Source organism: Ambystoma mexicanum, chromosome 1p (assembly GCF_040938575.1).
Source record: "Ambystoma mexicanum isolate Mex_15411 chromosome 1p, UKY_AmexF1_1, whole genome shotgun sequence".
Taxonomy (NCBI): Eukaryota; Metazoa; Chordata; class Amphibia; order Caudata; family Ambystomatidae; genus Ambystoma; species Ambystoma mexicanum.
In genome coordinates this window covers 1,457,125,905-1,457,141,575 of record NC_090921.1, presented here as the reverse complement: position 1 = coordinate 1,457,141,575, position 15,671 = coordinate 1,457,125,905, and the positions used below count along the sequence as shown (strand labels likewise).

The 15,671-nt window shown below is 50.7% G+C and overlaps 1 protein-coding gene across 1 annotated transcript in view; it reads left to right on the top strand.

Moving 5' to 3' along the window:
• Positions 1-15,671, top strand: part of GAN (gigaxonin) — a 654,734-nt gene that overhangs the window by 586,949 nt on the left and 52,114 nt on the right. The window contains exon 10 of the mRNA XM_069607099.1: positions 3,473-3,582. Within this exon, the coding sequence (XP_069463200.1) occupies positions 3,473-3,582 (110 nt within the window). The remainder of the gene's footprint in view (positions 1-3,472; positions 3,583-15,671) is intronic.

Below are 15,671 nucleotides of genomic sequence, written 5' to 3'. Positions count from 1 at the left end.
GAAACGCAGAGAACAGGTTGACGGAAATTAGGATGACACAGACAACGCCCAGAAACGACTAAGGGAATGTCCTACAATAACAAGAGAGACAATGCTAGGCTGAATAGGACACAAGCGATATCCCCAGGAGGACAGAATTAACAACCCTGCCCAATTCCATCCTACAACCTCACCCACTCAATGAACGCCACCAAGTGACAATTATGAATGTTAACAGTTGCCACTTTTGGATGGAGTTGTGGACGTTAGCATGCGCAGAGCCGGGACAAAGTGTGAATGACGGCAGATGCCAAGCCTAGACGTAGCTACTAGTGTTGGTGTGTACCTCGCTTGGATGACAGGGTTGTGAGCGATTGCATGCATGAGCAACTTGGTAGGATTATGATTGGCGACCATTGCCACATCTAGATAGAGTAGCGGTTGTCAAGCGAAGCCACGTCCGGACTGCATCGGGAATGCCACCGAGGGCAGATTAGGATGGAATCGCGAATACCAGCTAGCCCCACAAATGGACTGGTTCCAATGGTGGGCAAGGGACAAATTTGGGCACAGTTGTGAGTGATGGCGAGCGTCATTTATGGAAGGGATAATGACTATCGGCTGATGCCTGAGCTAGATTGACATGCAGTGTTGATCGCGCGCCACACCTAGAAAAAACGTGAAAATTCAGCACATCTCTTATAGACAACGATGCCAATAACCAATCCACTAACAATTTCATCCCTCCGCCTACACCTCTCAAACTCTAACCAGACACAACCCTATACCACAACAAACTGCACAAACTTCACTACACCGCAAATTCAAAACAAACCTCACATAGACTCGCACATCAGCACACGTCTACCGACTGGAAAACACCCCAAGCCCAGCGAACAGTGTTAACCGTGTTGAGGCTGCCAAAAGCACATCACCGCTCTCTTGCACTTTTCCCACTTACTCCCACTAACTCACCCCCCCTTCCCGTTTCAGAGCACCAGAGTGCCAGGGGACCACTCTGGTGCTGATGGTGTGCAGTACAAATATCCTTTAACATTAACATTTGTCCCCACTGCCTCCTTCTGGGCGACTGGCTGGGCCTTTCGTAAAGGTTTCTAATGTGCATTGCTTTTGCTTGGTCTTATTGCTCTTGGTCACCATTGTGTTTTGCTTGTCGTGCAGTGCCCCCTGCGTACACTTGTTCCTAAGAGGCTGCCCTCTTCTTGCAGCTGCCAATGCTCTGTCTATTATGGTGTCTCAGGGTCCGAGTGTCTGCAGTACTGAGTGGCCCAGACCTCTTGCCGTCACCAAGTGTGCCGTGTCTTATTAGTCAGGGCCACATCTGTACCTTTTCTTCTCCAGGTCCTCCTTGCGGTGCGCAGTGGTTTTTAATCTCTCTGGGTACTGGGGTCGACTCTATTTGTGGTTGCCCCTTTTGTTCTGCGGCCCCTTGTGAGAGGAGCTATCAGGTCTCTCAATTATACAGCATGGTCTCTGCACTTCCCAGTAGTGGCGTTCTATAGTATCCAGCCTTTTTTCCCCTTTTTCGTGCAGGTGTCTTGAGCCAGGATGGGGGGGCGGGGGGGCTCGTGGCTCACCTAGCCTGTTAGCTTTGGCCCTTGCGCCTACTCGGTCCCCACTGTTATTTTCCTTCTCTCGGGTCGTGTTTAGGCTTATTGCGCCCTTCTCACTTTGTATGATTGTGATGGTCACTGTTTTCTACTCAAGGCCTGCTGTTCCAGATATAGCTCTGCCACTAGGCTTCACTTTCGTTATGGCGTTGTGTGGGAGTCTATTGTCTGGGAGCCATTTTGTGTGCTTTGCCCCTCCGTTGATCTCGTGTTGGCTCTTTCCTCTCAGAGGTCTGCCCGTGTGACTGCGGGCCTGTCTTTCGCTCCTTCCGTCCGATAATTCGGTTTGATGGGGGGAGGTCAACTACCCCAGAGGGTGTTGTCCCTTGTGTGGTACCTGTGTGGGTGCGTGCACCCCACCTCAATATTATCTGTAGTTTCTATCCACGGTGTCGGCCTGCGGGCTTTTGTATGACACCCTCTCTAGGATTGTCTTTGTCCACAGACTATCTTGGCCCCGGGTCTGGCCGCAGCGTTCGTCACTCTTCCCGCTCCCTAGACGGAGCCTAAGCACATGTCTGTGCGTTCCATTGTCCTCTGGGGGAGATTCCAGCTATGCCTTCAGGCAGCGTTAAGTCCAGTGATCTTTAGCTATTTTGGGTGTTGTACTCCATTGATGCCTTAAGGGTGGGGGTGCCCTATTCAATAAAGTTGTTTAAGCAACTCTTGCGCTGGTCAACATCCTCCCCCCGCCCCCTAACCTTTGATTCCAGGCCTCCTTTCCAGTCTCCGGTCAGCACTTGCTTTCTCGGCTGTCGCCACGGTCCCTTGCAAGGGGGGAGTTTGACTTCGCCACCACCCTGCAGCTTGTTTGTTCATGTCCTCTGGTAGCGGTATACATGTTGGCAGCGTCCCACTGGCTAAATAAATCGTTCCCGTCTATCGGACTGCTTCGGGCACGCCACATTGTCTGTCGCCTCGTTCCTCTGTACTCCTCGTGATATTGCTGCCTCGGTCTGGCCACTCCACGCATCAGGCCGCAGGGTCCCTTTATTTGTGGCACTGTGCTGCGTACTTCAGTCTGCCAGTTTTTGTACTGCAGCTGCACCTGGAGACCTTTATCTCCCGCAGCTCATTTCTTGACCCAGTCGGATCTGCCGGTCGGTCGCCGCACTTTCGTAGCCGGTGACACAGCTGCTTGCTCTCAGCCGCGGTCTCCAGCCCTCTCGCCACCTCACGCTCCTCAGACCTCTGCCGCCATCTTCTTTCCTTTTCGTTCACCACCACGTTTCTGCAGCACGGTAACTTACTTTGGGTGGTGTTTCAAAGCTTCTCTCCTGGTCCACACCTTCCTGGCTGTTTGTTGCTGCTGTACACGTCTTTCCAGCGGTTCCAGGTTCATTAGAGCTGTTTTAAGGAGCTTCTCTTTGTCGGATCAGCCGGAGCTCCAAGTGAGTGCATCGGCTCACATGGCTGCTAGCCACACCTCCCCTGCCACTACTTATTCCCATGTGAGTCTGTCACTGCCCCACCCTCCCTAGCCCCACTGCAAGAATCACCTTATGTCTCCATGGACTCCCTCCTATCATGCAGATTCCTGCTCACTGTTAATCTCCATTTGCCCGTGCACTGCCAATACTGCCTTCCTTACATTTGACCGATGAAGAGGTCAGTGAGCGTTTTGGGAGTCTTATTTTAATCTTGGTCTGAAGAATACGGCGAATAAGGATTCCGTTTTTAGGTAAGTAAACCATGAAACCATTTATGGATCCTCACTAAGATATTTTCCTTAATTGTCCTTTGTATAAGCCATTGGTGATTATTGCACAACAGAATAAATAGTGGGAAAGGGAAATGCCTCGTATTGATGTTCATACTAGTTATAAACCAACTTTTAAACGATGTGATGATGTTTTGTCCAGGTGGCTCTACTTGAATGACCAGAATCTATGCATCCCAACCAGTTCATCTTTTGTTTATGGAGCAGTTCCAATTGGAGCCAGTATTTATGTAATTGGAGATCTTGATACAGGTATGAATTTAGAGTATCAATTGCTTAATTCTATCATCTCAATGGGATTTTCGAAAGGAAAGGAGAGCTTTAAGGGAAAAAGAACATTGTGTGTGGTGAATTAGGTCCTCATCTGTTTCTCTATATTAATGTAAACTGCTCTAATGTGAAATCCTGTTTTGGGACGCAAATGCTCTGATTTGCAATTGGATACATTATTCCAACTTGTGTCTGTCTGTCCCCAAATATCAGTTTATTTTGGTGGAACTTACCACCAAGGTTTTTTGTAACTATTTCATTATTCATGAAACCTTTTAAGATTTAAGCCTTGCATGGATTGCAAGAGACAGATATCAGACTCTGTTCTAAACTGGCACTGAATTTTGTGACTGAGCACGGATTATCCAGCCATACAACTTAAAACTGGCTGGGGCAGGTCACAAAGCCAAACATAGTGCACAGAGTCTGCAGTTCATCAGGTTGGTTCAATAGGCTTCATCTGGGACATTACAGAAAGATTGGGCAACTCAAATGTAGTGTCGAGATGGTAAACAAGGGAAATTGAGTAGTCTTGCTTCAGAAAACATGTCTCAAAGGGAAAGTCACTCTGATCGCCCCTCCCCAGTGTCACTTGAATGTCACTCAGCATAAGGTAAGACTGACTGGATTTCCTGGCGGGTCTCTTTATTGTGGGCACAGGCTTGGAGGTATTCTCTCAGCGGAACCAAGTTCCCATCTCTGTCTCAGTACGGTCCACAGCCTTTCAGTTAAGTGTTAGGCAGAGAGGGGTTTCCAGAGGCAGGGCTTAGTCCTACAGTGCTTTCCTGTCCAAGAGGCCTTATCCTACTTTCCAAGCATGTCTCACTTCCTTTATCGCCAAACTGCTGCTCACTTATGCCTGGGGCCCTGGAACCTCAAGCTGTCTGTTGGCTAACCCCACAGTTTCCCTACAAGCGTATTCATCCTCCCTTCCTCTGAGGTAATTGGTAGTTGGACAATGACTCGTTCTATAGCTCACACCCTATTCTGCTCTCACTACTCCCCTCTTCCTAACTTCTCCTCCCCTCCCCAATGTTCCTTTGTTCACTGTCTGTCTTGTCCTCCTTGGTCTCTCCTCCCTTTCTCCACTCTATTCTCCTTCCATGTTTGTGAACTTCTCTCATTCCACGGTCTTTGTTCTATCTTCATGCTTATTCAGATCTTTCTGTCCCTTAGCCGCCTTCTGTTCCTGTCTTTGCACTCCATCCTAAAACCTCTACCTCCCTCTCCTCTTTCTCCTTTTTCACCTCTTCCTGCATTTTCCGCTCGCTCCTCTTCTCCTCCTTCTCATGCACATTCAGCTCTTCCTTGCCTCCACCTCCTGTTATCCCAGATGTTTCTACTCCTCTTTTCCCACCTTCACTTCTCTCCACACTGATTCCTAATCAAGCACCTTTTGCTCTCACTACCTTGTTGCTCTGCTACTCCAAACTCCCAGACTCAATACCATCCTTTCAATGCAGTAATTTGGTGCAGAAACCTCACTATGGGTTGGTCCCTAACTAGGGTTTTCAGTTGTGGCTAGTGATTGCTTTGCGCTTTGTTGCCCAGGGAAGCATCCATTGTATGCTCTTGGGTTGCCACCGTCGGACCCACGTTGTAGGTCGAGCCTTGAATAGGCTGGTTCTGCTCCTGTTTGCTGTGTTAGTTTGCACTTGCAGAACCTGACGGGGAGCTGTGATCGGGCTGGTAAGTGAAATGTCCAGCTGTGGGCTGGGGCAGCCATGCAAACAAACTACTGATTTCTAGCCAGTTAAGTAACCTTGACTTCCTCTTTCTCCCTTGTCAATTTCTTCTGTTCCTCCAAGCAGCAGGCCATGGAGACTGTCTCCATCACATTTAGGGCTAGATGTAAAGGGCCGGCAGCAGGAGTGGCATCACTCTGACAATACCTTGCCCAAGTCCCCAGTGTTGTGCATGGCATGAGATTTCCCCTCCCCCCCATACTACTCCTTAATTGCATAACTGGGTATATATGGCATTTATAACGTGCCTATACACAAGTGTTTCAAGGTGCGACAAAGGGCCGCGGGGTGGGGGTTAGAGGGAGGACAAAAACAACAATCTTACTAGGCTTTGTGACATTCAGATCACGCAAGTGCAAGGGGGTGGGGAGTGCAAGGGGTGGAGGAGTGCGAGACAAGGAAACAGAATGCAGCCAACGTGTGGCAAGTGCGGGTGCTCGGAAGTTCAGCCAAACGGGTGGCTAATAAGTGCGAGAGGGGGCTGTAGGGTTACAGATACAGTCCACAACTGCAGGGGGTGCCAAGAGGCAGTGCTGCTTGCAACTGGACAGGTAGGAACCTTGGCCCGAGTTCAGAGGGTTGCCAACTGTCAAGTGCAGGAGATCAGCAGGGGAGAGGAAGAGAGAGGGTGGAAGCAAAGAGGAAGGTCTTGAGGTGCTTCCGGAACCGGATATGGTTCTGCTCAAGTTTCAGAGAGGCAGGGAGGCTGTTCCAGAGGGAGGCCCCAGCCGAAGAAAGAGATCTGCCTCAAACTCGTTGCTTGGAGAGGTGACTCCACCTCAGAGTTGGAGGAGCGGAGGGCTTGAGTAGGAAGATATTTAGGTCGAGAGAGTTTGAGTTATTGTGGTCCCAGGCCCCAGAAAGCCTTGTGGACAATGCAGAGGGTCTTGAACTTAATCCTTGCCACCACTGGGAGCCATTGAAGAGATGTCAGCGCTGGAGGGATGCGATCCCTGGGCTTGAGGCCCAAGTGTTGCAGTCCTTTTTCTGGATGAATTGTAGAGGATGGGGAGTAAACGCAGGTAGATTTAAAAATAGGCTGTTGCAGTAGTCCAACCTAGAGCGGACCAGAGCTCTGGAGAAAGTGAGCTTCTGGGGGAAAGTGAGGAAAGGAAGAATAACTCTGAGGAGGTGCAGCTAGTAGCTTGACTTCTTAGGGATGTCCGAGATGTGAGGAGAGAAGGAGAGTGTGGAGTCGAAGATGACCCCGAGGTTCTTAGCCTCATAAGTAGGAGCATGAAGAGGGCCCAGAGAGGGCGGCCAGAGAGAGGAAAGGAGGGAGCTGGTGATCTGATTAGGAGGCTCTCCGTCTTACTGACATTAAGGCAGAGATCATTGGCGGCACACCACTCCTGAATTGTTGACGGACAATCTGGGTTGAGAGAGGGAGAAGAGGCGGGTGAGGGGAGCCTGAATGAAAGCAGAGAGCAGCTATGCGGTGGGTGAGAGGTGCCAGGTATTGGTTGAACAGCCAGGGAGAAAGATTAGACCACTGGGGAACACCACAGGTAGAGGGATAGAAGAGAGAAAGGACCCAAGTTGGACCTGAGAGGGTCGATCAGAGCAAATGGAGGTCAGCCAGGGCCTGATTGGTGATCCGGTTCAGCAGTTACACAGTTGACAGTGTCAAAAGCAGAAGAGCGATCGAGGAGGATGAGGACTGAAGGAAGGTTAGAGTTGAGGTTTGAGAGCACGTCTTCACAGATGTTCTGGAGAGCAGTTTCCATGCTTCTGGCCACTCTGAAGCCAGACTGATGGTCATGGAGTCAATCAACCGATTCAGTGTGAAGGTTAAGCTGGGAGATGGCCAGCTTTGCCAAGGGTTTAACCCAAAAAGGAGCAATGCAGATCGGGCGATAGTTATCCAGACAGAGGGATCGGCAGATGGTTAGTATGGTAATGTTTATTTATATAGCGTCTACACACAGGCAAGTGTTTCAAAGCGCTCAAGGAGGGAGGGAGGTAGGGAACACGGGGCAAAAAACAGTCGCTCAGAGCCCTTGAATTTCTGAGACGATAACGGTCTGCACAGTCAGATTAAGTGAATGTGAAACATTTAAAAGTTTAGTTACGATCGGCCGCCAGGGGGCACACGGATGAAGTCATGCGCCGTGTGAGCTCGTCCCTGAAGAGGTCTGAGCCCCCACTTCTTGGACCCCCCCCCATGACTGGGAACCGGTACCGGTACCGAGCTGCATGAACGTGTCTCCCACTGGCAGCAGAAAATTTGGCGAAAAACTGCCAAGAATTTGCCAAGAAACAACCGACTGAACAGAACGGCCGTCCACGCAACTAGAAAGTGCAAGTAATCCTTCCCGCCGCCCTGCCGGAGTTTCTTACAGGCCCTGTGTAGGAAACGAGGCCGCCCTCCCGACGTGGCGCCTGTCCCGTGCTCCCCCCCCCCCCCCGCGAAGCCTATCCAGAAGTTCTGGAGCAGCAAAGGAGAGCCCCCAGGATACCAATGCGCCGGCCTCACACGGGCGCTCGCAAAACTGAAACCGGCGGTACCTGGAGGGCTCGCAAATCAGAGGGCGGCAGAGGCCATCCAGCCCACGTGACACCCCGCGAGATTGGAAGTTGGCCCGGACGGCGGCCGGTGCGCCCCCAACCCATTGATCGGCTTCAGAGGCCAGACCAGCGCGCCTTCTGGAGGCCCAGGGCACGTGATCCGAGGTACCCGTTGAGCCGGCACCATCACTGCACAACCAAAGCAGTCAGAGCGGGTGGCCAGCACACACAGCAAGTAAATGCTGCAAAGCCTCCCATCACCCCGAGAACGAAGTTGGATGGTGGGTCTGCAGCACCGCCATAGCCCGCACACCGCAATCCTCAGCTTCCGGCTGCACGCCGAGTCGATCCCCAAGGAATGCTCCGATACCCCACTGGACAATTGGAGATCCGAGAGTTGGGCCCCCAGGCCTGGGGCGCGTGCCCTCCTCGGACATACCAGGTGTGTCATTGATTCCCAGAGTGAACGGCGAAAAGATCATCCACGCTCCCCATTCGGAGTCATCCCATAAATTGCGTTGAGAAATCAATAGGTCGATAGGCCATACCCAAAGGGTCTCTACTGCGAAACAAACCTTCGTCAACCCCAGCTCACTCTGGTCCCGTCTGGTGGTGGCCAGAGTTACATCTACTGGTACGCCAGTGCCCCCCAGATTTATGGACGCTAAGCAGAAGTTGGCAAAGTACAAGTTTTCCCAAGCCCCCAACATACCGCCGACTCCTGACTGCACAAGCATGGCATCCAAAGGTCTTGAGGCAGCTTTAACCAGGGCAGATATCGCTGACCTCCTCACTGAAATGAAGGGAATGAGAGCAGACATAGGAAACAAAATTGATTAAATCACAAATAGAATCGATAAAATGGTAAGAGAGGCTTGAGGAGGTCGAACATAACCAAACCTTGAGTACGCTGGAAATGCAGATAGACCAACGTCTTGCAGAAATTGAACATAAGGAAGAAGAAATCCGTTTAAAGGTCGACGACTTGGAGAATAGAGAACGTCGCAACAACATACGTGTATTCGGCATTCCGGAGATCGAGGGGGAATCCGAATCACACCTCAAAGTTCTACACGATATCCTGAAGCTACTCTTCAAAGATGACACGGTAGACGAGCCCAAAATTGACCGGATCCATCGAGCAGGGGGCAAACCAGGTGGCCCGAGAACAGTACTAGCCCGGTTTCACAACTATGCAGACAGGGCTCGAATTCTGGAAAAGGCCAGGCTCGCACCACAGATCTCGATGGGGGAAGCGAATATTGCCATCTTTCAAGATTTATCCTCCCTCACACTGGCGCTGAGAAGAAAATGTCTTCCAATCACTAAAATACTCAAAGACAAGGGCATAAGATACGGGTGGGGCTACCCATTCTCACTGACATTCGAATGGGACGGAACGAAGACAAAACTAATTTCCGAGAGAGACATCTCCAATTGCATCGCAGACCTATTGGGCCCTCGGGCAGATGGAGCTGCCACGAGTACACAGAGGAATGAGGTTGGAGAATGGCAAATCAAAGGCCCTTGAAGAAGGAGAATACAAGGATCCAGAAAGTTTAGGAGGATGAACACCTCCCCGGACATGGAACATTGACTGTCACTAATCCAATCACTTCTCTCGCGAAGAAACTTGACGGCAATGTCGGAGCAAGATAACACAAACAAAGGCGATTCTCGAATTACAGCCTACCACTGAAAGAATGACAGCAGGCCTTTGTGAACTGAGGTACTCACAAGAAATAAGGGGACATATGGCTATCTAAAAGCCACTGAAAACGTCGGATGGACACTCACCGAGAACCACCAGATGGGAGGGTTGTCGCCCTCCTCACATCGCCCTACTCGACCCAGGTGATGTAAGCAGGAAATGGACAATGGTAAGGACACACACACACAATGTGCACCAATGCATTTCCATGGGCTCTGGGGGGATGTGGGGGAGATCGAGGACTGGGGATGGCCCGATGAAGTGAGAAATGGAGGTGGTATTGAAAGCCAACATAAAACAAAAACTACACATAAAATGTCTTATTGGGATTCTAATATCAGACTCACATGACTGAGATTCTATGGTTGAAACACGGTTCAGTTTGTTAATGTGTTTATATAATGTAGGAGGGGGAGTTGGGGGGCTAATGGTTAAGACAAAATGTATATGCGATCGGGACCGTTCAAGATGCGGTTCCCGCTGGTGGTCCGAGGGCGACTGGGTGAACATAACCCGGCCAAATCGGACGCCGCATAGGCGGGGAGGAGGGGAGGGTGGGGCAGTGCAACTCGAAGTGTCTGAGGAAACGGATGAGGAAGAGGGAGGGAAAGGCAAACTTCAAACCTCTAATGGCAGAGCACCAAGAATGCTCATCGGCCCGTGCAGGGCCAAGCAAAACCCGGCTCATTAGCAAGAAGTCAGACATGTGGCAGGTACCTAGAGCACAGACATTGAGGCAGATGCACTTGGCTATTCCACACACATAAATAACAATGGCGTGACACTGCATGCTATGCATATGCACACTCAATGTGAAAGGCCTAAACTCCCCCACAAAACGCTCACTAGTAGCTAGAGAATTTAAGAGGTCCAACATTGATAGTATGTTCCTACAAGAGACAAAATACCAGAGGGGCAGCGAGAAAGGGATCCCCAGTAGTCTGGTGGGGCACGCTTACTGGAGTTCGGGCATCACCAAAAAAGCCGGGGTGGGAATCCTGATCCGAAAAAGCCTCCGCATGAAGATCCTAAACTCCTGGTCCGACACAGAGGGCACAGCCATGGTAATAGTGGGATTCATCCGGGACACAGTGATTACCCTTGCCACAATGTATGCTCCCAATCAAGGTCAAAAGAGATTCCTTCTTAAAACAACCGAACGGCTTTTCAACAAGTCGCAAGGTCACACTATTCTGGGCGGAGGACTTCAACACATGGATGAGAGGTACGGGGGCGTGGCTTGGACGGCCATGGAGTAGGACGTCCTTTCCTGCATGGCTCCAGACGATCCGACGAACGAGTTGCATAAACTACCTTCAAAATGATCTACAAGGTCCAGGATTAGCCCTGCAGAGGTCGGAATGTGTGCTTCGTACACAGTGTAAAGAACGGGAGAATCGGGTATGGTGTTCGGGAGAAAACACTCGATTGAGGAAGCGGCAGCTGGTTACATTGTTTCCTAAAATGGCCGCCAACAAAGGAAACGCAGCTGATACAATCGGAGCCGCTGAATGAGGCAGGCAGCCGAATGCAGTGTCGGACGCCGGCTTGCGAATACAACGTGGAGCCCCTAATGCGGTAAGCCAGGCGGCTTGAAGGAAAAGTGCTGGCCTGCGTCGCGGCCCATGGCGAGGGCGGGCTGGCCCTGAAAGCGTGCGACCCACGTCAGTGAGGGCGTGAGATACGCGACTGGCTCGCTGTGCTGAGCAACCTGCGATTGCACGTGGCGGGGGCCAAAGCGGCGCGTGGTTGCAGGTGTGCGCGGATCCATCTGAGGGATAAAGCGGGCTGCATGCACCCAAAGACACCGCTAAACAGGTGAACTGTGCGACCCCATGCAGCGCCGCCGATATGATCGGGCGAGCTGCATCTATATGGTAAAGCACACAAAATATTCCTCAGCAGAATCCAATGATTGAAAGAGTGCACACATAGGCGGCGTGCTGCTCAGGGATCATAAAGTGGCTGACAATTGGGGAAGAGGGGCACTTGGCAGTGCGGATTACTTGGAGACATAAGGAAGGAGTATTGATCTGACTCTAATGCAGAGTTTTTGTGCTCCAACTGAAACAAAGGGGACTGGTGGCACGCAGGGGGACAGAAAATATGCAGATGACCTATGAGTAGCCACAGAGGTGAACAGTGGACGCCACCACATGAAAATACGCTATGTGGGGCGAGGTCAGGCGGATGTGTATGCAGATGGGGGAAGAGGTAAATATGAGGCGCCCGGAAGCTGGGGATTACGTTGAAGGGAAGTGTGGTTACCAGGACACGGTGAGACACTGATACGTGGGAGGACGCAACCCACTCTTGATAAAGAGCCCAGCAAAATAAGCGCATGTTGGGGCTTTACCAAGATAATTGCCCCCGGACCTGAACAGACACACTGGTGTCGAATCAACGCAGGGTGTGGCACTGACACATCTAAGAACAGTAACCTCAGGCTCTTAACTGAGGCCGCACGATGACGGGGCGAGGGGCAGTGAGCAAGAATAAGAACAAGCAAACCACTATGGAAACGTTCGCTAAAACGCAACAATCTCCGGCGGCCATAGCGCCTAAAGGCGTGATGGCATCAGCAGAGAGCACTGCAGCGACTGAAAATCATCAGGTACTGGCGGCCATTGCAGAGCTGAGAGACGCATGGGGGATATAAACGCAGTAGGTATAGAAGACACCCTGCTGAGGCAAGATGTCAGGGGGTTGGCAGAGAGAACTAGCAGCCTGGAGAGTGCGGTGCAAATCAACACGGACACTAGCACAAACAACGCAAAGGAGGTTCATGTACTGAAACACCAGGTAGCTAACCTGGAGAATCGAGCGGAGGAAGCAGAAGGGAGAGCGAGAAGCAACAACATCCGCGTGGTCGGCCTGCCGGAGGGGGAAGAAGGCCAAGACCCGACAAACTATGTGGAGAACCTCCTCTTACAAGAAATAGGGGCCGGAAAGCTTTTGCAAGGATTTGCTGTGGAGCACGCACACAGAGCCCTCATGAGGAAACCGAGGACTGGGGCCCCTCCCCGGCCGATAATTGCAAAAATACTGAACTATAGAGATCGCGAGAGGATACTGGAGTACTTTCGTAAAGGGGGAACGATTGAAAGGGCCTCAAGCATCGTTACGGCGTATCCTGACTATACAATGCTGGTTCAGAGGCAACGGTACAGTTATGTGGCAATCAAAAGGAGACTACGCATGGCTGGGATAAAATGCATACTTCTGTGCCCAGCTAAATTGAAGGTGGTGCATAAGAATAAGGTGTTTTTTTTTTAATACTCCGGAGGAAGCAACGTCATGGCTGGACCTGCAGGGCTACCCGGAACGAGACGAGGAGCAGGCTGAAAAGGAACACGGTAAGTGACCAGTATACTGTTTGCACACTGTTATGGTGCAGAGCGAGAGCAACCAGTAGAGCCTAAGACAGAGATTGAGATTACGGGGTGTGGCGGAGTAAGGTGGATGTTTGGCTGGGACATCATTGACTGTAAACAATTTTAGGAACTGGACTATAGCAGCAAGTATATATACATACATTGGGTAGCAATGTGTAGTTGACCTGAAACAAAACTGGAGTGACAGGGCGGAAACACCCTAACCCCCGAATTATTATAGTTGTAGTAGCAGTAGGTTAGCTGATAGGGGCGGCATCACCCTGCAGAGCTTAGAGTACAGGCGGAAGCCAGAAAGAGCTAGATGCGGGGATGCCTGAGATCCAGGGATCGAGCTGGGCAACAGTTGAGGGGAGTGATGTTGGGAAAGGGATGGGAGGTGGGAGGGGGGAGGAACTGGGAGTTTTTTGTTAAAGGGGGTTTAAGTTGGGGTATGAGCCTCATAGTTATGGGGAGTTTGAGTTTAAACATGAGCCTTTGCGGAAGAACTAGAGTCAGGAATCTGTTTTGTGTGGGTGGGAGGGCTGATTAGGGGGAACTATTAACGAGCCATGGGGGATCTTAAGGTAATAACGTGGAATGTTAGAGGACTTAACAGTTACTTGAAGCGGAATAAGGTCATGCTGTATTTGAGGAGACAGAAGATGGATGTCGCTCTGTTACAGGAAACGCATCTGACGCGAGAGAAAGTGGAGTTGGTGAGGAGAAAATGGAGAGGGATTGTGGCGGGTTCGTCATACTCTGCCTACGCTAGGGGAGTGCTTGTCTGGGTGGCGATGCATGTCCCATTTAAGCTAACTGAGGAAGTGGTGGAGGCGGAAGGGAGGATGGTCATTTTGAGAGGGCTGATGGAGAACAAAGAAGTATCCATTGTGAATACGTATGCCCCCAACCAACACACAACGGCATACTTCAGAACGTTGTGCACCAAACTTAGTGCGTGTGTGGGTAGTGCGGTGATCTGGGACGGGGATTTCAATTGTGTGATGAATCCTAAGGTAGACAGGTCGGATGATAGGATTGACAGGCCCACCCCAGCGGCTAAAGCATTGCAGACTCTGCTAGCGGATTTTGGCTTGGTAGATGTGTGGAGAGCAAAACACCCTGATGAGAAACAATACTCTCACTACTCTGCTCCGCACCAGCTGCATACGAGGCTTGATTGTCTTTGCTACTCCGGACGTAGTCACAGAATGTAACTATATAGAATATAAAGCGAGAGTCCTCTAGGATCACTCGCCCTTGGTCCTCGGATGGCAATATTGCCCCCCGAGGGCGCGGATACCGACATGGCGCCTCCAGGTAGAGGCGCTCAAGGATCCAGTCTTTAGAGAGGACATAAGAGATGAGATTATTTCCTATTTTGAGGTCAATACTGGTAGTGTGAAGTCTGCAGGTACTTTATGGGAAGCCTTTTAAGGTGGTGATGCGTGGGGTTGCTATAGCTAAGTCGAAGGGATTGCAGGGTGGAGTTCTAGCTGATCTGCAGAGGGCAGAGATCGAGCTGGAAAGAGTATTGGAAGGGGGCGGGGCTGATATGGAGTTAGTACTGAAATTACAGCAGCAGTGCGCGGAATACTGGGATAGGCTTTGTAACCTCAACAATAAAAAGTATATAGAGAGGCAGCATGCAGGAGGAGATAAAACGGGCCGGCTTCTAGCGTGGTTGTACAAGAACGAAACCCCTAGATCCCTGATTCGGATTGTAAGCAAAGAAGATGCCGAGACAGTAGATACCCAAGAAGGTGTCAATAGGGAATTTGCGGAATATTACAAGGTGCTGTATGAGGATGGAGAGGGAGGCAGCCAAGAAGATATAAATGAAACACTAGGAGATATAGGCCTGCCCAAGATAAGCGACGAAGAGAGGGAAGAGCTGGATGCACCGATTATCTTGGAGGAACTGAAAGAGGTTGTGAGGCAGTTACCCACTAGCAGAACTCCAGGAGCAGACGGGTTCCCTAGTGAATTTTATAAAGTATATGGGGAGGAGGTGCTCCCCCCCTCCATGCTAGAAATGCTTAATGAGGCGTTTGAGGTGGGACGGTTGCCGGAGTCGCTCAGGGAAGCGATCATAGTACCGCTCCCCAAGCCCAATAAACCAGGACACAGTTGTGGCTCCTACAGGCCCTTGTCGATGCTGAACCAGGACAGTAAGATACTGACAGCTGTCCTGGCAAACAGAATGCGGAGAGTAATTGGCAAATTAATTCACCCAGATCAAACGGGCTATGTCCCGAACAGGAACATAACTCACAACCATAGGCGACTCCATCGACTGGTCGAGTGGGGGTGCAGCAGTGAAGGCGAAATGGCGATTGTGTCATTAGACGCAGTTAAAGCGTTCGACTCGGTTAAGTGGCCATGGTTGTTGGCAGCCCTAGGAGGATATGGAGTACGGCCATGTTATATTAGATGGGCTAAGATGCTATACAGCAAGCCGTTGGCCAGAGTTCTAACAGGTTCGGCGATATCCGAGAGATGGCAACTGAGCAGAGGTACTAGGCAGGGGTGCCCCTGGTCCCCGATGCTTTACATCTTAGCCCTGGAGCCCTTAGCAATATACCTCAGGCAACAATATGACCCGATAGGTATTGAGGTAGGAAGGGAACGACACTTAATATCCTTGTATGCAGATGATTTATTACTATATCTGACATACCCAGAAGAAAATCTCCAATATGTTTTGGAGGTTTTGGATAGGTATGCCAGGCT